At 41.0% G+C, this 21,486-nt stretch overlaps 1 protein-coding gene across 1 annotated transcript in view; it reads right to left on the bottom strand.

Moving 5' to 3' along the window:
- Window positions 1-621: 621 nt before the first annotated feature.
- The window catches only part of LRRC40 (leucine rich repeat containing 40), an 89,832-nt gene continuing 68,967 nt past the window's right edge, over window positions 622-21,486 (bottom strand). Inside the window, exons 11-15 of the mRNA XM_033916907.1 lie at window positions 15,058-15,165; window positions 12,877-12,987; window positions 11,524-11,601; window positions 8,223-8,408; window positions 622-1,740 (exon numbers count right to left, since the gene is read on the bottom strand). Of these exons, the coding sequence (XP_033772798.1) occupies window positions 1,635-1,740; window positions 8,223-8,408; window positions 11,524-11,601; window positions 12,877-12,987; window positions 15,058-15,165 (589 nt within the window). The 3' untranslated portion in view covers window positions 622-1,634. The remainder of the gene's footprint in view (window positions 1,741-8,222; window positions 8,409-11,523; window positions 11,602-12,876; window positions 12,988-15,057; window positions 15,166-21,486) is intronic.

Genomic DNA, 21,486 nt, shown 5'->3' with positions numbered 1-21,486 from the left:
GCCTCCCAGTAAATCCCAGGATGTAGCAGGCAGAGGCAGGGCACCGAAATTTAAAGAGGCAGACCCTGAGGCAGGAGAGAATAGGCATCACTCTTGTCACTATAGGAAAATAATACATGGTGAGTCCTGGCCCCTACAGCCAGGTGGGAGGGGAGGGCTGTTGAACTGGGGGGGGGGGAGAAATTGGCCCCTAAACCACTGGGATGGGTGGGGGGGGGGGAAGAAATCAGGACAGGAGGCCCAGCCACTAGGAATAGTTTTTTTGGGTTGGTGGAGGGGTCGAGTCAGATCAAAGAGCTGCTGGGCCAACAGGGCTATTTTATTTGGTTGGAAGGGGGGGGTGTCTGATTTTGTTGGTCAGTGCCTGAGCCAATCAGCATTCAGGAACTGACAAGAAAGTAAAGGTAGTGGGCACTACCAACAGGGTAGTTTGACAGGGGTTTTGTGCAGCCTGTTATTGCTCATAATCTGCTAATAAGCTTCCATGCATGGTAAAGCAGTAGCCAAAAGCCTCTGTGCATTAGTCACAGAATAATGTTTCATTTAGACCGGATAAAACCAGTTTAAATTAAATGTTGCCAGTACCATAGTGGAGTAAAAAAATAAAAAAGTACATACAGATTGCATTTTCAACTATGCATTTATTTTTTTCTTTCAGCAAAAATTTACCTTTAGAAGCAGCAGATATAAATTACAACCACAATTTTCAAAGGGAAAGCAGACTGCATGTGTTTACAGTACTAGCAAAACTGGTGCAGAGTTTATGGATAAAACATATGCACAGCCTTTTGTCAAATGCAGACAGTTTGAAAATTGCCCCCTTTATGAAAGCAACAAAAAGGTAGTCTAGCATATAGCAATACAAAAAACTAAAAAAACCATAACATTCTCAATTGACTGAATTTATAACAATTCTTTTTGTGTTAACAAGTTAAAACAGTTGCACCTCAGTCAAGGCATCTGAAATTTAAAAAAAACATAACATTTTCAATTGACTGAATTTATAACAATTCTTTTTGTGTTAACAAGTTAACAGTTGTACCTCAGTCAAGGCATCTGGTTAATGGTCAGAAACAAATGGCAGGAAGGAAGCAGGGTCGAGAACTCTCTAAAACATTAACTACCCCAAAAGACTTGTTTCTCTACTATAGCCAAGGCTGGTCCTAACTTATGATAGATACAAATTTAGTTGTAATTAAGAGAAATACTGTTGCTTTAATGTGAGCTACAACAGTTGATATGTAGAATTGATTGGTGAAGTCAACATTAAAAACCTCCTTGTAATGTAATGATGTTTAACAATGAGGATTTCATGTAGATATCCTTGCATAAAATTCTCTGCAAAAATAGAGAAAGGAACTGAGGAAATTCAGCAAGTTTCTCTTTACATGGTATTTATCAGTAAATCCACCCATTTGATTTTAATTTCCTAGATGATTTCTTGCTCATGGAACAAGACAGATTGAGAGCATTTGAAACGGAAGACATCAACAAGAAACTAACGTTGCTTTGACAGTGAGATTTTCTGACAGGATATATCTTAATCTAAGGGTGTTCTTTACAACAAATAAAAACGAGGCATGCTTTGTGTCTCGTTTATCAAGCATCACACTGGAAGCCTACAGCTGTAACAGTCATGTAGGGATCCGACTTCTTAGATATTCCAATACAGCAGATGTTCCTTTTGCTAGGATGGTTGCCCTAGGGTTGCGAAATGGATTTCCTTCTAATTGAAGCATCCTGCCAGAGAAAGAAGAGATTAGATCTTCAAAAAATATATAAACTAATAATAGGTCTGGTGCAGGCCTCAGCTTTATTTTGTGATCTTATCCTCATTTTACCCTTCCTGGTAACCTATAGAGAATTCAGTTAACATCTCTATATAGTGTTGGTATGGATAGCGATACTGAACTGCAAAGATTTAGTAGGTTATATCGGTCTCTATTTTTCATAAGAAAAGTGATATATATTGGGTCTTTTCACGTTTATTCTAAATGCTACCATCCTCTAATATTATATCTCCTATTAAGAGTAGGACATCAGAATTCATGCCAATTATATGTTGGATAAAGTTTAATTTATAAACAAGAAATCTATACAAATTTAAGTTTCATTTGTAAAAACCACAGCTTTACAGATGATATACCATATTTCACTCACAAGTCAGTTTAAACCTGGCAAAAATAAACAAACAATCTCACTACAAACAGGATGCCCTTCATTTTTCAACAGAGGACTCATCCACATTTCCGCATACTGCAGTATGCACTAAAATCAAAAAATCTAATTGTAATGCAGATGGAAAATACATTAACACAAAATGTGAAATGATTAAACATTATGCACATATACTTTATTCCTAGTTTAAAATCTTACAGAGACATAAGTAAATGATTTGAGACCAACAAAATAATTCAAACTGAACAGTCACAAAAGATCTATAGTCATTTTCCAGGATGATGAATTACTCAAGAGATATTCCCAGCTCCACATGTGCTGGCCTTCCAACAAACATTACATTCTGCAACAAAAATTAGTGAAAAGTAAGCACCTGACAGAAGCTCAAAGAGAAAGACATTAGTCCTTGCTATTTAGCAAACTAAAACTTGTGCCAGCACCAGTGGCATAGCAAGGGAGGGAGGCACCAAAAAGGGGGTGGAAAAGGGGGTGCGTCTTATGGAGCGAATACACCTCCACGTCCGTCCGTCCGTCCCCTGTCGTTCTGTTGCTGCTCGTCACCACCCTGCCTTCCTCTTGCTGCCCTCTTACTTGCTCGCCGCTACAGGAAAGGAAGAGAAGGGCCGGCAGTGTACAATCGGGCCCACAAGTTTTGCCCCGTTGTCAATTCCCGTCGGAAAGAAGGTCCAGGCCAGCCAATCACTGGCCCAGACTTATCTCTGACATCAGAATTAACATCAAAGGAAGGCTTGTGGGCCCGATTGCAAGCCACTGGCCCTTCGTGGAGTTGCGTGCAGGAGTCGGCAGCCTCTATGCCCTGTCAGCAACAGGAGTCAGCCGCTGCCATATCGGCAGCAACGTCAGGTGTGCTCTGCGGTCCAGGAGTGCAGGAGCCTCATTTTGGTCAGAAGAGCTGGCTTCTGATCTTATGTGGAGGGATCTTCGGGCTCCTGAGAGGTGGGCAGTGCTGCAGTTCTTGGGGTGGGGCCTTGATGATCGCTCCTGTGGCAAGTTCAGGGGTGGGTGGGTGTATGGCCTGGGAGGTGAGCCTCTGGTTATTTGGGGTAGTGGGGTGTTGGTAGGTTGGGGTTTACCAGGGTTTGGTGAAGGGGTTTTTGTGCTCCTTAAGGCACCTGCTAAAAAGTCTGGTTCCAGGGGAGGGAGGGGTGGTGGAGCTCGGAGGGATCATTCTGCAGCGATGGCAGTGTCTGTTGGTGGACCAAGGAGGAAGAATCGGCATGGCAGGGAAGAAGGAAGGCTTCGTGGAGTTGCAGCAGCAGTGGGAGAGTGGCGTACCATGGAGGAGAAATCAGCATGGCATGGAGGAAGGCATGCAGGCTTCGGTGTGGGAGGGAGACAGGCTGTCAGGCTTCTGTGCGGGAGGGAGGCAGGACAAAGGCTGGAAGGCAGTGAGGTGGAGGAGGCAAAAACTCAGGAAGAAAGGAGGAAGGGAGGGAGGGAATAGAACGAGACAATTGTTGGGCCTGAGGAAGTAAGGAAGGAAAGAAAGAAAAAGAAAGAAAGAACTATCTAGTCTAGTGCAACCAAAAATCACCAGACAACAAAGGTAGGATTTCAATTTAGTGATCAAAATATGTCTGCTGCAATATATTTGTTTATTTTTCTAGGGGACTGGGTTCAGAGGCACAATTTGGTTCAGAATATTTTTTTCTTGGTTTTTCCTCCTCTAAATCTAGGGTGCATCTTATGATCAGATGCGTCTTATGTAGCGAAAAATATGGTAGTCATAGTCCTCTTTACTTGATATACAGTCGACGCCGCTTAAGTGTACGCCCTTCGGACCGGGTCTCCACGTGCACTTAAAACGGAATGGGGGGTAGAGTAGGGGGAGTCGTAGTTAAGCCGGCTCAGTTTAAATATGGCACGTGGGCTGCTGGAGCCTAAAGTACAGGAAAGCTGTGCCCTACAGCTTGAGTGGTAGCGAAGCACTCACTTTCCCAGCTGTCCCAGCACTCACTTTCCCAGCTATCCCAATGTTTAAGCTGCTGTGTGAAGCCTAGCCATTTCCAGTCAGAACTTGATTACATTTAACCACAGTGAACGTAACGTGAAATAATAGAGGTTGGACCTATGACATCAGTGCACAGATGCGGATTGTGCACTTATCTGAATTGCAAATATCCAGAGTTTACATCCATTGCCTTTAATGTAAAAAAAAAAAAAACGGGACCGTGGTGGTAGGCTTTGGATAACCAAAGTGTGTGCTTAACCAACGTGCACTTAGGTGGAGTCGACTGTAATGACAATCAGGATAATCTTTCTAAACAGTTTAGAAATCCTGGGAACAAGCAAGGGGAGAAAAAATAAAAGTGGCCTAGGTTACACAATATTTGCAGTAGATAATACTAATTTCTAACATAATTAGTGCAAATGCATATGGGCTAATACACAGGAGGTAAGGAGGAACAAAGAGGAGAGGAGAGATCACCCAAGTGCTAACAGAAGGACAGTGGACAATTCTCAACAGCAGACTGTCATAAGAGCCATGTCTATTAGAGCACAAATGCCCTCTCAAAGTAATAAAGAGTAAAGGGTCATGGACTTGATATACCGCCTTTCTGTGGGATCAAAGAGGTTTACATATACTTTATGCAGGTACTTTTATTTCTGTCCCTAGTGGGATCACAATCCGAGTTTAAACCTTTTGTAAAAATGTTTTGAAAATTTCAGCAGAAAAATATATAGGTAGTTGATTTCACAATGTCAGCACTACCTCCTCAAAACATGAATGGCATGCATAATCACATTTTATGTTTATCTTTATTAAAAATTTTATAGACCGCTCCTTGAAGACCATCAAAGTGGTTTACAATAATTTAAAAACAATTAAAAACTTTAAATGAAAAAGAATCATAAAAATCAGATAGAAGAGCAAAACAAGAGAGATAAAACTAGGCTAATACTGTGATGGGAAGGAATAGACAAAACACCAGACTGTGATGAATGAAGTGGATGCAGAAGGGAATAAGCCACAAGCAAACTATACAGGAAAACATTTGAGTAGAGTGAAATTGGACTTTCACATCAAATTAGAAACATAAAAGAGAAAAAGAAAGTTGATAAAGACCATGTGGTCCATCTAGCCTCCCCATCCATACTATCTACTATCCTTCCTCTCCCTTAGAGATCGTACGTACGTGTCCCAAGCTTTCTTGAATTCAGATATAGTTTTTCTCTCCACTGGAAGGCTGTTCCACACATTCACCAACCTTTCTGTGAAGTATTTACTCAAGTTACTCCCAAGTCTGCACCCTTTCACCTTCATCCTATGTTCCCTCATTCCAGAGCTTCTTTTCAATTGAAAGACTTGCCTTCCGTACATTTATACTACAGATGTATTTCAATGACTTATCATATATTACCTCTCCTGCTTTTTTTCCCCAACTAAAAATATTAGATCTTTAAGTCTGTCCCCATACACTTTATGATGAAAAACACTGGCCATTTCAGTAGCTGCCCTCTGGATTACATCCTGTTAATATCTTTTTGAAAGCAGTCTCCAGAATTATACATAGTACTGTAAATGATATATCACCAGAGACATTATCACCTTTTTCCTACGCACCCAAGGAGTTGTGGTGGTGCAGGCTCCCATGCTTGCGGGTGCCTAGTCCCTTTGAACCTTTACCTGGAGGTTTGAAATGTCTCTGGCCCGACAGACCTCCAGAATATTGGTGGTACTACCTGGAGGTCCGAAAAGTGCTGCAGCCAGACCCCGGGAGGTTTGAGGCCTGCTGTCCAGTAAGGATTTTGGTTTTAAATACTGGCCATAAGTCCATCCAGGCCCTTACCAAAAGAAACTGCCAGTAAAATGGCAGTTTACTTAGTGTTGCCTTTGAGTAATAATCACCTGCCCACTGTCTAATCCATAGCATTCTGCGGGCGGAGAAAGAGTAAGCAGGCAGCTTGGTCGGCATCAGCCACGTAATCCACACCAGTCATCAGAAACTGGTGATCCTTGTCTACTCTAGTGTCAGGAATGTGGCACAACTTAGGATCGGGCAACAAAACATGCTGCTGCGGCTGCTTTCAAACCAGAGGCTGTGGAGTCAACGAATCTTCTGAGTACAAATCTATTCTGCGGTCTTGGGCATCTTTCAATACCATACCACCTTCACTGGTAAGAGATGTGTGCTTGGTAACCTGGTTAAATGCAGCATCCATCGGATAGAGCTTGGTCTTGGCCAATTGCAGGGGCTTTCTGGCACCTCCCAGTGATCAGTAAGCAACTTTATGATGTCTGAATGTGATGGAAAATAGGAAGTCTACGGTTAGTGCTGCCTATAAGTGAGCACTGCGCAGCCGAAGCCTGAGGAGCCTCTAGCTTCAATTCCTGGAGGGATTCCGAGATCATTCCCATCAGCGTGGATGGTTTAAACAGCCTGTGCATAGTTGGGTCCTCACCAAGATCTGGAGTATCCTCCAGATCTGAATCCTGCATTCACATGGTTGCAGGAGCATCACCCAGTGTAGAGGTCCCTGACAGGGAAAGTAAAAGCATCAAAACAGAATCTTGATAATCTGAATCGTCCACTGGTGGACTGTCCCTGACCTGTGCATAGCTGCTGGGGACTAATACTCCTGGGGGTGGCAATCCCCAGTGCTAGCAGGACCGTAATTCCAGAGAGATTAATGGGGCCCCTGTTTATCAAATAGACCTGAATCATCATATTTATAAATTCAGGGGGGAATCCCTGCCCCCAAGGTGCAGATGGCCTTGCAGCCCTTGCTTTGATCCCATTCGTGATTTTCTTGCTGAACCACAATTGCGCTTCGTCGGAGATACACTTGCGCTGCTCCTGGCTCAAATTTTGACTCTTTCCTCGGGCTGACTGGATGCCAGTACCACCCAGTGGGACAGGGGTGCTAAAACAGCAACTCCCCCCCCTCACGTGCAGCATGGCACATGGAACACAGATGCTTCTCGAACTGCCATCCGCCATAAATAGGGCATGCATCTGAAATATCCTGACCTAAGGAGTCCATCCCACCTGTTTTTAAGTAAAAATGAGGCATTCTGAGGCAGATAGAGACTTTTGTTTTCAAATCAGAAAATTCACGATGGCTGAAGTGGCAGCGATTTTAACACCAAAAATGGCCTGGGGAAGCTATAGAGAAAAATAAAAATAAACAGCACTCTGGATTTTTGAGTTGGGGGGGGGGGGGTCTAGGACTAATTAAAACCCACAAAAAAAAAAATCAATTTTAGAGACCACCCCTCCCCCAAATCGATCTGCCAAGCTATCAGCTGTACTCACTGTTCCATGCTGTGTGCTGGGAGCTGCAAGATGGAAACTGTAATAGCTTACTGGGAGAATCTCTGCCTCAACAAGCCTGGAACCTGGATCGCCTGTTTCTTCCGACTACCTCTCAGGCCCCACGTCCCAGCCGGAGACCTCAACCCCCTCCAAAGCCTATGCACATAAAGTGGGGGAGGAATGCAGTCGGCCCCGATGCTGGATGAACCACCACAGAGCTACGCAGTCTGCACTCAAACACACTAGTGGATGAATCTGGGATGAGCTATGCTCCCATGGATAGGCTCCTGAGCTTCCGAACTATTTGTGCAGGCTGTCCAGGTGGGTGCACTGCAAAGCAGCCTACATCCTAGAAAAAGACTCTCTGCCTTAGAGTCTGCACTCTCCCACAGCTAGAGCTGTCCCACAAGGGGATCCTCTGCAGCATGAAAAATAAGTCTCGCAAATGAATCTCAGAAAAAGAATGAATTTTAATGAAAATAACACACAAGCAGAAAAGACAAGCTCCTATCTTGCTTGTAGGAAGAGGAGTTGAAGGACAGCCCAGATGTAAGAAAGGAGGAGCAAAAGTATGCAAATGAAGCTTCCAACAAGAATTCTTGCAAGAAGGGATTGACTATTCGAATGTTCAGGAATAGAGTGGGGTTGTACATGGAAAATGCCTTGCAACAAACTGAAGTTTAACAAGAACATGAAATAAGTGAATTTAGAAAAAGATATAAATATATTTCTAACATTTTACCTTTTTTTTTCCAGTTCACCTACCTTAGGTTTTCACAGTTTCCCAGTTCTGGAGGCACTTGCAAAATATCATTATTCTGCAGGTCCAGCGTGGTCAGTTTATTCAGCATTTTCAACTGTAGAGGATCTACAGATCCAATTTGATTATTTCCCAGTAGAATAATTTCAAGATTTGGCATTCGATACAGAACAGCTGGAAAGACTTTAAATCTATTGAGACACACCAGGCATATTATTAATATTGGTAACTTTATCGGTCTATTTTCTTCAACCTAACCCCACCATTCGCTCAAAAATCTAGGGTTTAATATTCAAAAGTATCTATCCAGAAAAGTGAGGTTGACCAGGATATTCACTTTTGCTTTGCACTGCTTTGAGCGCAACTGTTTGTCTACACAAGAGTGATTCGGGCTCAGCATTTCTCAGCCAAGAGTTCCCTGAGGAAGGCGTCTTCTATACGCCGAAACTGGGATTCTTGTTGGGACTACTGATTTGAATAAAGACTCGATCACTGGTTGAAAAGATGTCTCACCTTGCCTTTTTGTTTGACAGGTTATTCAGAGGCAATATCCTGTCTTTTCAACTATGCAGACAGTGCTGCAGCAGAGCCAGAGATGTCACAGAACCTATCCGGATAATGGCAGTCTAGTATCCCAACAACTAATCCAGATAATTTATGACAGACAGAATGCTGTCCCCTAAGTTATCTAGATGACTACTGCCACTATACAAATAAGTTCCAGCACAAAATGTCTTATCCGGATTCTCAGTGCCAGCCACTATCCAGACAGTATGCTGAATATCAAGATATTTTTGACCACTGCAGTCAGTGTTTAGAAACACACACCGATTGCAGCGGCTGAAAATTGATCCAATAACTTGCAACCCTATAGGAAATTTATCCATGGAGAGCCTTTTAAATGGTTGCTATGCTGTTTTAGAGAAGACAAATCATGCAAATATACAGATTGAATGAAAATCAGTGTTAGACATTTGTGGGAAAAAAACAGAAAAATAAACCTTTTCTCAGTGATAAGACCTCAAAACATCAATGGCCTAAAAATACTTGCCTAAACCTGATTTGCAGAACTAAATTCAAGAAAGCTTGAAATAAGAACATAAGAGGGGAGAGGAAGGGATGATAAATAGAATGAATTAACAGACTGGATAGGCTATATGGTCTTTATCTGCCTTCATTTTTCTATTTTCTATACATGTTTCTACGTTTGTAAGATTTTTGAAAATCTTGTAAAATATAGAAAGTTATTTTCCTGGGACTTCTATTTATACTTGCCACATTTTGCAGGCTTTGAGAGATTTTGAACACTCAGATGGTATTTTATAAGGAGCATCTAATTTAAGAGAGCAAGTAGGCACCTACTTAGGTGCTATTTTATAAAGGCACAAAAGGACATTTTCAAAAGTACATCCAAGTTAGAAATGGGATGTCCTGTTCATAAATATCCAAAAAAAGTCTCTACCGCAGCCATTTTCGAACAGGAAAAATGCAAGAGAACATCCAAAATGAATAGCCATTTTCCAAAATAAAACACCTAAAAACCAGAGAGAAGGACATCTGTCTGACATTTGTATAAAAAATGGCCACATAGAGGTCCCTGAAGAGCAGAGGGGCAGCCTAGTGGTCAATGCAGTTTTGGCTTTGCTTCCAGAAACGATCACCAAGTGTCAAGAGAGAGAGAGCGAGCGACAAGCATTAAAGAGTTACAAGCACCTGCAAAGAGAATGGATATCAATCATCTGCAGGTACAGCTCCAAAGAGAAAGGCACATGTAGCTGAATGACAAAATATATTTTTTAGACAAGCTAAGTTCTGACAAGTCTGTTTCTGCAGTTAGCCATGAGTTCAATATGAATGAATCCACAATCTGATCCATCCATCAAAAAGAAGATATCTGTCTGTTCGCGAAGCTGCACTGGAACGTTTCAAAATATCTGTGGTTCGTGGTCAATGGAAAAGATGGAGAAGTGGCTAAATTTGTGGATAATGCAAATGGTGAATGAGAAAAAAAGCACAATAGAGAGCATTGTTGTCAGGATGAAAGCCAGAGACATATACAAATAAATCACCCAGGAGCAGGAAAAGCACAGTTACTTACCGTAACTGGTGTTACCTGGGGACATCAAGCAGATATTCTCACATGTGGGTGACGTCATCCACAGAGCCCAGTAAGGACAGTGGTAACTGCCCAAACTGCATATGAGTGCTTTCCCGCCCGATGTCAGCTCACGGTTCCTCGGTTCCGTAAGGAAGCTAAGAAGCCAACCAGAGGAGGTGGGAGGGATATAAGAATATCTACCTGCTGTCCCCGGATAACACCTATTACAGTAAGTAACTATGCTTTATCCTTGGAAAAGCAGGCACTCATATGTGGGTCACCCTAGATTACTGAAATGGGATGGTGGGAGAGTTGGGTCATTAAGAAGAAAATTAATTCTGTAATATTGCTAGGCCAAAACGACCATCTCGTCTAGAATAAGATTCTAGACAGTAGTGAGATGTGAATGTGTTAATTAAGGACCAAGCTACTGATAATGCCATAGCTCGGACCTTGTGTGTTGTAACAAGTCCCTCGAGCTGCAGCCCAGCTTGAGCATAGCAGAAGGAAATACAGGCCGCTAACCATGTGGGAAACAGTTCTCTTGGTTACAGGCCAGCCCAATCTGTTAGGATCAAAAGAGATGAACAGTTGAGGTGAAGTTCTGTGTGGCTTAGTCCACTGTATGTAGTAAGCCAAGGCATGCTTATAGTCCGAAAGTGTGTAGAGCCGTTTCTCCAGGTTGAGAATGAGGGCTTTGGGAAAAAAACTGGAAGCACAATGGAATGATTCAGGTGAAATTCCACGACTACTTTTTGGTGGAATTTAGGAAGGGTCCTGAGAACCACCTTGTCATGATGAAATACTACGTATGGTGGGTTAGAAACCAATGCTTGAAGTACAATCACTCGACGAGCGGAAATGAGAGAGATCAAGAAGACCACTTTCCAAGTGAGAAACTTAAGATGAGTAGATACCAGTGGTTCAAATAGCGGCTTCATCAAACTGGCTAGGTCTACTTTAAGATCCCAGACAACTGGAAAACAAGCGGATGAGTGGCCAAGGTTTATTGTTGGCAGGAGCATGGAAAGAACTAATAGCAACGCGTTCCAGAGCTTAACTATTCTCTGAGTGAAAAAATATTTCCTATTGGTTTCCATCAGCACAGATGTATTTATGTAAGCAATGATCTCAAAGTACCCCCCATCTCCATAAGTGTCTTGCTATCAGATGAATCTTAATCTCTTCAATAAATGGTATACTATTACCTGTTAAAGGAAAGAATTATTGTTTGAAGTCCTATAACTGCTTCTAGTTCATCAGGTAGCACAATCAAAAAGTTGTTTCTAAATGAAAAAAATTAGACATTATTAAAATTCACATAATTTAATACAATACCAAATATAGGGCTCAGTTTACTAAGCCTTTTCTCTTTTTCTGCGTTTATAAGGAAAAATACTTAGTAAGTTAGGCTCAGAACGCCACTATTAACAAGCACTTGGTTGTGCAGTTCGTGTATGTTACAGTTATGTTTTTAGTGCATGATACCAAGTGTTATGCACATCCTGATGAGACAGCAAAAAGGCAGATGAAGAGTCTAAGTTGTGTTTGCCAAGTGGAGAAAACACTGGGCGATTTTTATGGTACAACAAGGATAAAGGCCAGATCCGACCAGTCACAGCTGAGGTGGTGGTACCGTTGGAAGGAGGGAAAGTAAAAACAAGAAAGGGGCAAGGAATAGTTGGAAAAGAAGGCAATGACATAAAAGGGACTTGTGAATAAGAAAGCCAGAGACCAGTTGGAATTACAGGAAAAGAGTAGGCCACATAGGCCATACTCAACCACATACCTTACACATGTGCAGAACTCACCATCCTCCCCATTCATTCATATATACCCAGTCCTCAGACACCAACACAGTAACCAGCCACTAGGTGTTAGATGGGGATACTGCTTTTAATGACACAGTGGAATGGAGTGGGTCCCTAGGTCCATGGGCAACCAATATTCTGACCAACACAACATCAGCATCTAGACAGCATGAGGCTAGAGATTAGTTGGTTTGGTTCCTCCAACCAAAAAGGTGTTCTGCTGCCCTTGCAGCAGCTGGCAAGGGTTTATACTCTGCCATCTGTTTTTCCCATAATTTTGTGATGGGTATTTAAACTATTGTTATAGAAAAAACATCAATGCAATATCAAAACCAGCACTACCCCTTTAGGACAAAAGAAAAAGTGTAGAAAGCACTATGCATTTTCATGTGTAAGTACAGAATTGTAGTGTGTCTCACCTCCATCTGCTGGTCAACAGGCTCATAACCTGCAAGTTTTGGATTGGTCTGGCCAATGCTAAACAATGGAAAGTTTAGGTAACTAAATGAAAATGACACCTAGAGCAGTTATGTCTCATAGTAGTAAGATACCAAAAGAGTTAAAACATTGGCACAAGGTTAGGATGGTCACTATAATGACTCAACTCAGTATATTTGGAAGAGGAATGTAAAGGAGTTGAAGCGGAAAAATTCCAGATGGAACAAACTAAGCTGGAGATTTTTTTTAAAAACCAAACAATCCCACAGAAGGTGAAAAAAAGACCTAGGTCCATAAAATTATATTAAATACCTTAAATCCAAATATGTCAATTTCTGAAGCATGCAAAGTTCCATGGATATAGATGTGAGCTTATTGAAGCCTAGATTCACATCACAGACTGTATCCTTCAGTTCCACAATCCTGTCAAAATAATAAAAATATAACATCTTGCATCTACTATACAATAGAATTAACTAACCTTCTTAATAATGCAAGCCAATTTGGGGACTATTCCAAGAAGACTCTGGTTCTTTCCAGGCATAGCTAGTAATTCTGTGATCTTGTAGACAAGAATGCTTGACTCTACACTGCACCATCATGTGCCAAAATTTAAGCATACTTTCCCAAAAATCAATAGAATAATAAAGACTTGGGTATTCTAACTATGCAAATACATGATAATGTATTCACAAAGAGGCTCTAAGTAGCTGAAAATGTGCAATCACTCTACCATATATTTTCTCAATTTAATACTATGTAAAGTGCTCTGATTGTAATCACAAGAAGGCTGTACAGTGCTCCCCCGCAAATTCACGGTCCACAATTTGCGGTCCCGGTATTTCTGACCGTGAATGACTGGGCAGGAGAGGGCAGCCAGAGCACCGGCGAGTGAAGGAAATCACTCGTGGTATGCTCCGACTGCCTCTTCCTGTACTAAAGTTAGGCTTCACCAATCAGGAGCTGTTTTGACACGCAGCTCCTGATTGACGAGGCCCGACTTTAGTACAGGAAGAGGCGGTCGGAGCATACCGCAAGTGATTTCCTTCACTCGCCGGCACTTCACTGCCCTCTCCTATCTCCCCAGCTAAAAACCATATTTGTGGAACCCACGCAAATATCGGGGGACTACTGTATGTCAAATCTCATCCCCTTTCCCTTCCCTTTTGTTTTAAATAAGGGTTGTACTTTTTATTTAATTTTCTGGATGGATCATTTTTAAAATTTCAGCTGGGTTTGCAGCAGAGTGTGACATTTCATATCAACTATAGAGTGCACATTTTGCCCTGATTCTATAAAGGGCAAACTACTGTTAGGCACCTACATTGGCGTGCCTAACCAATCTAGGCACCTAATTTTTAATTGGTCAATCGGCACTGTTAATTGAACAGTGCTATTAAAAAAAATTTTTTTGAATTAATTTTCTAGTAGGCGTCTAACTCGGTAGGCACTATGTAGGGATGGTTAGGGGTAAAGTTTGGCTATGGATTGAGTTAGATATTGGTGTTTTAAACCAAGAAAACCCTAACCTAATATACCAGTGTCTAACTCAATTTAAGCGCCACTAGATGTGATTCTACAAACAGCATCTAACTTCAAATGATATGCAGTAGATGGTGTTTTCCTAGGTGCCTTTTATAGAATCAGGCCTCTTTGTGCTTATGATCCTTCAAAATGTGGTCAAATCGTACCTTGCCTAGATAGGGAGGAATTTATTCTTAAATGTTAATTTTCTCTTCTTGAATCTTGCTAGATTAGTTTAGATACATGGATGCCACAAGATGGAGACAGAACAAAAACATTTCAGTGGTAATCACTGATACAGAACTGGTGCAGTTTAGGTATATGGTAATATCCAAAATTGCAAAGCAATAAAAAAGATAGAATGCAACAGAATCTTATAGCAAACTCCCTCCTCCAGGAGCTTCACCTTGGAAGAATGAGAAAAGGAAACTGAACAAAGGTTAAGGTAGAAGGTCATTTGCATGCCTCTACAAATAAAGAAACCTTCCATATAATCTAAAGAATTCCCAAGGGGGGCAGAGAAGTGGGGAAGTAAGCTACAAACTTCCCAGAAGGGTTCTTAACCTGTCTAGTGGGATTCAAGAACCAGAGATTTCAGGTAAGCTAATTTTTGGATCCAAGGTAAGAGGGAGAGGGAGACTGCCAACAGACTCCTGCAAGTTTAATCTTAGGGAAGAGACTATAACTCTATTTGGGTTCAGTCTCAGAAGTTACTCAGCTAGGCTTCAGCCAAGAAATCGGTGGTCAAATCACAGCACTCATGTAGCAAAGAGGCAGAATAAGATGCAAATTTAACATTTATCTCAGTCATTCTAAAATATAAAACAAAACAAAATTTATATGTTACACATTTCTCTTCAACACTGAAATCTCCTGTTATGGTTTTACTGGTCAATAAGACATACTACCATTGTTTAAAAAAAATGCAGTAATTAATTAAATACAAAAAAAACCCCCAAAACTGCTTACCTCTTAGGAACCTCCATTAGCTGATTCTTGCTGAAGTTTACTGCAGTGATTTGGCTATTCCCTAATGCATTAAATATTTCATCCGGAACTGAAATTGCTTGTTTTTCACTAGATAAAAAGAATTTTTACAATAATGTATATTCCCTTCTTAAGCACAGGGCTATTTATAAAAAAATATATTTGTAACAATAGAAACAATGTGAATTTACAATTTTGCAAACCTCATGTAGTTTATGTCACCTCGCACAGAATAAATAAGTCCACAGTATAGAATAGTTCATGAGTCAAGAAATGCTAGTCAACATGCAGAGATACTTATTCATTTATATACCACTTTAGTCTAAGTGGCTTACATTCAGGTACTCAAGCATTTTTCACCCCATATGTCCCGGTGGGCTCACATTCTACCAAATGTACCTGGGGCAATGGGGGATTAAGTTGCTTGCTCAGAGTCATAAGGAGCAGCGAGGGATTTGAACCCACAGCCTCAGGGTGTGGAAGTAGCTCTAATCAGTATAAAAAATGAAAAATAGGGAATAGAGGAAAAACAACCATAAAACAAAAAAAACTCACTCCATATGACCAAAACAGCTGAGCACCAAATCAGGCTAGTGGATTTCATTGTTTGGACTGACTTTCTATAATAAGAGACATTTATCTTTGTTTGAATGGTTAGTTTTTCACCTCGCTGTCTTCACATTTGCGAGTTTTTTCTGCCTGTGATGCATGGGTGGTAGGGTGTGGGTTCACCTCTCCAGTTATCTGAGGCTTTTTCTTTCACTTGCGAGACTGATTTGGGGCACAGCTGTTTTGATCGTATTATCAATGGAGTAAGTTTTTTGCTCTAATCACTATGCCACACACTCCCAGAGATGCAGCAGTTAACCACATGCTTTTGACCCCTTTAACATTAGTTTATTATGTTTAATATTTTTCATAATTACCAAAAGGTTCCATGCCAACACAATACTTTTTGCTGGACTTATGAAGGTGCCAAATAAGGTAATAACTAGGTCCCAAAGGCATACACCGAATGAAACATGACACTTATAACAGCTCTTTTAAATCTACAGTATAACAACTGGGTTGTTTGGGTCTTTTTTTTATATTTTCTGCTGCAATGCATAGCCAGACAGACAATTTTGGGCGAGTGAGCGCAAATTGGGTGGGTACAACATTTTCTCTGTCTTCTCCCCCCATGTACCTTTCAACTCAAAAAGGCTGTTTAACCATTAAACTTGGTACTGCTAATGAATTTGTACCATGATGCTGCCATTTCTTGGAATCAATGAGGTCAATTAGGGATACCAATGTAGGCTGAGTCTCTTATTAGGGCTGTCATCCATTTTACTTTACTTTGTTGCTCTATACTTTATTGTTAACTGTCAGCCCTAGCATTGCTAGCAATCAGCAGTTTTGGTTGCCCTAACCAATGTCAGCAAAGGCCTATTGGGAAATTATATCAATCTGACTCTGGAATGTTGATACCGAATTCTGTGCTCCTGCACAGAATTCACATACATTAAGCATCCAGCCAACTGGATTGTTTATCAAGAAGATAGGCTGCTTGAATGGGACAAAGAAGCCAGAGACTAATCCCATCTACCATGCCTGTAAGTATCACACCTTCCTTATCAATTAAACTAACCACTGTTTCAAACAGTTTACAAATTATAAACAGAAAGATACTGGGAAATACAATAGTTTCTATATTCAGAATACGATTCCAAGCTATAAAAGCCTCCTCTCTGCAACATCCTCTCTCTTGCTCTATCTCGGGAACCCGTAGCTTAGACCATCACCCCCATCCCCCTTTTCTCTCTCTCTCTCTGCCTCTCCCTGGAACATCACGCTTCTCTCTGGACTCTGTAAGGCAGGGAAACTGCTTTGCTCTCTCCTTCATTGTAATGTTTAATTATAATGCTTATGAAGATTGCTTTTCTGTAAGACTATTTCCATAATATATTCTTTATGTAATCACATCTGGCTTGATATAATTTCCCATAGGCCTTTGCTGACATTGGTTAGGGCAACCAAAACTACCGATTGCTAGCAATGCTAGGGCTGACATTAACATGTTCTATGCGTTCTGTATTTTCCTTCTGAGATACTGTAATGTACGTCTTGTTTACTCATTCTGCTTGTACCTTTGCTATACAGAATATATATTTTTATCTTCTATTTTGAAATAAAAACATATTGAATTGAAAAAATGTAAATACTTTAGCTAATGAGGTCTGTTAGCTAAAGATTTTCCCCAAAGGTGGCCAGAATTCACTTTCACTAAGCTTAGCAGGCAGTAACATTATTCCTGAGCCACCAATGCCAGCATCCTAAGTATGCTTAGTTATTGGTGGCTCAAGTGTGCTGCTGCCAACGGCAAAGCTTGGTAGAAAGTCTGGCCACATTTGGAGGAGATATTCAGCTGGTGGCACTTGGGAATCTTCCCCAGCTATAGCATGGGTCAGGGCTGGTATTAGACATGCTGGGGTCAAAAATAAAGGAGGGCCCCCCTTGCTTCTCCTCAAATTACCCCCACTTGCCAGTACTATCCCACCAACAGACCCTCATCAAATATAGAACAAGGGATCACAAATTAGAAATAAAAATATGCAGACAAAAATTTAAGGAACTCCAAACTTGGCATGTACTGCAACTGAAGAAACAAACAGGGGCAATGCATTATTTTTTTTTCTAGTGAACACAATACAAGACATCTGTATGTACATTTCCCAAAGCTAAAAGTGGAACACAAGTCTCTGGATGTACTGGAAAAATTGTTTATTCAAATTGTCTGATTAAAAAAATCAATTAAAAGTCAATTAAAAGCAACCTCAGGATTTGTCTCAAAAGTTTGTCTGAAGTATTAGATACCACATATCTTGTGTTCATTGAATTAGGACCCCTGAGGAAGGCCAATTATTCACTGAAACATGGACTGTGTTGGGTCCGAGTCTCACCTTTGTGAGCATGTACTGTCAGTGACACATTTCGTACCTAAGCAAATCCTGAGGTTGCTTTTAATTGATTTGTTTGTTTGTTTGTTTTTAATTAAATTTATAACAACAACATATAGAGAAACCCAAATATACAAATATTGATTAGGACATGATACATTCCAGCTGTATAAGCCAAGCAGAGTATATGAAGAAATTAACGCAAACAAGGTAATACAATTCAACTAGATATCTCATGTCAAACAGATATAACAATTCAGTACACATGTTTTGTTGACATTGCATATGCAAAGAATGGAAGAGATTCTCAGCGATTCTCTAAAGTACAGTATGTTTGAACAGGGCTCCATATTTTGAGAAATGAATTAGTAGCATTATGTTTTCCTGCTATAGTCCTTTCAAATTTGATGGTTATGCAAACTGTATTCCACCATACCATATATTCCACTTTTTATAGGTCCTTCCAACAGTGCAAGATGGTTTTAATGGCCAAGAATAGTAAGATATTGAGTAAGCATGCGTTATGTTCAGATAGGGAGTGTTTCAGTCCTTTTAGTCCTCGAATAATGATTTTGAGATGTAAGGGTTCATGGATGTTCAATATAGAAGAGATGGTGTTCCAGACTCTGTCCCAATACAATTTAAGGTGAAGACAATGGAATATCATATGGGACAACGTGCCCACTGATTTCTTACAGGACTAGCATAGATTGGAGATAGTACGAGAGAGTTTAGTGATTTTCTGTGGGGTCCAGTGGGATCGATGCAACAGAAAGTACATCGATTGAAGGACCGAAGCCTATTGAATGGACTAAAATACTCCTGGTCCACACTTCTTGCCATAACTCATCCTCAGCAGATATTTCCAAATCAGTATGCCAGGCATTCATTAGCTGTGATATATGTACTGTAGATGTCTGTCGCAGTATTGCATACCATTTAGAAGCAACTCCCTTGAGAGAGGCGATGGTGATAACTTGCGTAAGAAGATTAGGTGTGGACTTTAGCTTTTGAAGATCTGTATAATTTTCACTAACACAGTGTTTTAGTTGGAGCCATCTATAATACTGACTGGCAGAAAGACCATAATTATTGCACACTGTTTATTGTCCCTTTATGTTAATTGTTTTTTTGTATACTATTTGTTTTACACCAGTTTTATTGTACAACCACCTTGAATTACATATTGCCAATAAAAAACCCTAATGTGGCTTGATAAAAGGAGGCCTATATGAGGTACCTTCTCTGTCCCTAGTGGGCTCAGTTTTTGTACCTGAGGCAATGGAGGGTTAAGTGACTTACCCAGGGTCACAGGGAGCTCCAGAGGAAATTGAACCCAATTCCCCAGGATCACAGTCCACTGAACTAACCACTATTCCTCCCCTTCACGTTATCTGCTGCTACCACATCCTATGGCAATGCGTTCCAAAGCTTAACTATTCTCAGAGTGAAAAAATATTTCCTCCTATTGGTTTTAAAAGTATTTCCTGAATACCACCGGAGCCTGCAACTTCTTACCGTGGCATTACTATGGTCACTGCAGCACTCATGACCGCTATTTCTCTTCTGCCCAGCACCTCTCCTGCCTCCCAGACCTCCCTCCTCCAGCTTGGCCCACCCACAATGCAGCAGTGCCTCCTGCCATTACCTGCATTGAATGCGATCCCTCATCAGCCATGACAGCATGGCCCCACACTGCTAACCGCTAGATCTGAGACCTCTCTCCCTACAGTCCCAGACAGGTACGTAAAAAAAAAAAATAAAAAGTATAAACTTTAACACTTCCCCCCACCACACATACACAGATGTTACATATATCTTTGGTATATACTACTATCTTTAATGAATCACAAAGATGGAAGTCTACTTATACAACAGCTTAGGAGAGACTTGGTAGAAAATTCCTGAGGATGAATGGTAAGACATCTCATTAAGTACTCCTAAATTGCACCTCAGATTATTGAAAAATGCCCTAAAGATGTTGGCAAGCTGACGTTCAAATATGTTACTGGACTTATGGAGGTGGAAGAAGACATTTTTCCTTACAGGACCTACAGCGACAAGACGGCATCCGCTAAATATCAGGGGTGGGAAATTTCATGGTGACATTAGGAAGTATTTCTTCACTGAAAGGGTGGTTGATCGTTGGAATGATCTTCCACTTCAGGTAGTAGAGGCCAACAACGTGCTCGATTTTAAGAATAAATGGGATAAACATATGGTTTCACTTCGAGGAAGTGCTTAGGGGGATGGGTTATTCGAGTGGGCAGACTTGTTGGGCCGACGGCCCTTTTCTGCCATCATACTCTATGTTTTTCTATATTATTCCCCACTTAACAGGGAAAGGGAATGGTATGGAAAGGCTGTGGAGAGCAGGGTACATATAGCCATATTTAGTGAGATTGTCCCAAGATTCAGGAGATGTGGAGTGAAGCTTTTGATTATGTATATCATCTTCTTGGGGCTCCTGTACCATGCACTATGGAAATTGCCTTGCTGAATTGAAGGAATAATGGAGGCCATGAACAAATTAATGTTTTGACGTTCACTGCAACTTAACCACTTATTGCATCCTACTAGCGAACTTCTGATCTGCCAATATTGAGTGGGTTTAAAGATAAGAACATAAGAATAGCCTTACTGGGTCAGACCAATGGTCCATCAAGCTCAGTAGCCTGTTACCACGGTAGCCAATAGATTGGGCATAATTTGTGAATGCTATAGATCAGTGGTTCCCAAACCTGTCCTAGGGGACCCCCAGCCAGTCAGGTTTTCAAGATATCCCTAATGAATATGCATGAGAGAGATTTGCATATAATAGAAGTGACAGGTATGCAAATCTCTCTCATGCATATTCATTAGGGATATCTTGAAAACCTGACTGGCTGGGAGTCCCCCAGGACAGGTTTGGGAACCACTGCTATAGATTGACTGCATTGCACACAAACAAGTGGAAACAATTTTGAGAAATGTGGAGGCAGGTTCTTCAGTTGTGAGTAGAATTAGCAGGAATAGGGAAAGGGGGAGGTAAGGAAGAAGGGTTCTAGGGGGGAGGGTTAATTTTTGGTTGCTTTCTCTAATTTAAAAGGGTGGTTTTGTTATTCATGTTACTACCACAGATGTGGTTGATGACTGCTGTTGGCTGTGCTTACCTAGTAACATAGTAAATGATGGCAGATAAAGACCCGAATGGTCCATCCAGTCTGCCCAACCCTACCTGCTCCATAAAAATCAATCATTTAATTAAATTGTCCTTTTTCTTAGATATTTCTGGGCCACACACCCAGAGCCCTGCTCAGTAGTGTGCATAGGTTTTATCTACTAGAGTTTCCATCAAAGCTCACCCCAACCCATCTTAACTATTTTAGCCATCAAAGCTCTCCTCAACCCGTCCTCAACTGAATGTCCACATACAGGATACATACCATACTAGACTGCCCAGTACCAATCCTAGTTCCTTCAATATATGCCC

This window comes from Geotrypetes seraphini, chromosome 12 (genome assembly GCF_902459505.1).
Source record: "Geotrypetes seraphini chromosome 12, aGeoSer1.1, whole genome shotgun sequence".
Classification (NCBI taxonomy): domain Eukaryota; kingdom Metazoa; phylum Chordata; class Amphibia; order Gymnophiona; family Dermophiidae; genus Geotrypetes; species Geotrypetes seraphini.
This window is presented reverse-complemented; position numbering and strand designations above follow the sequence as displayed.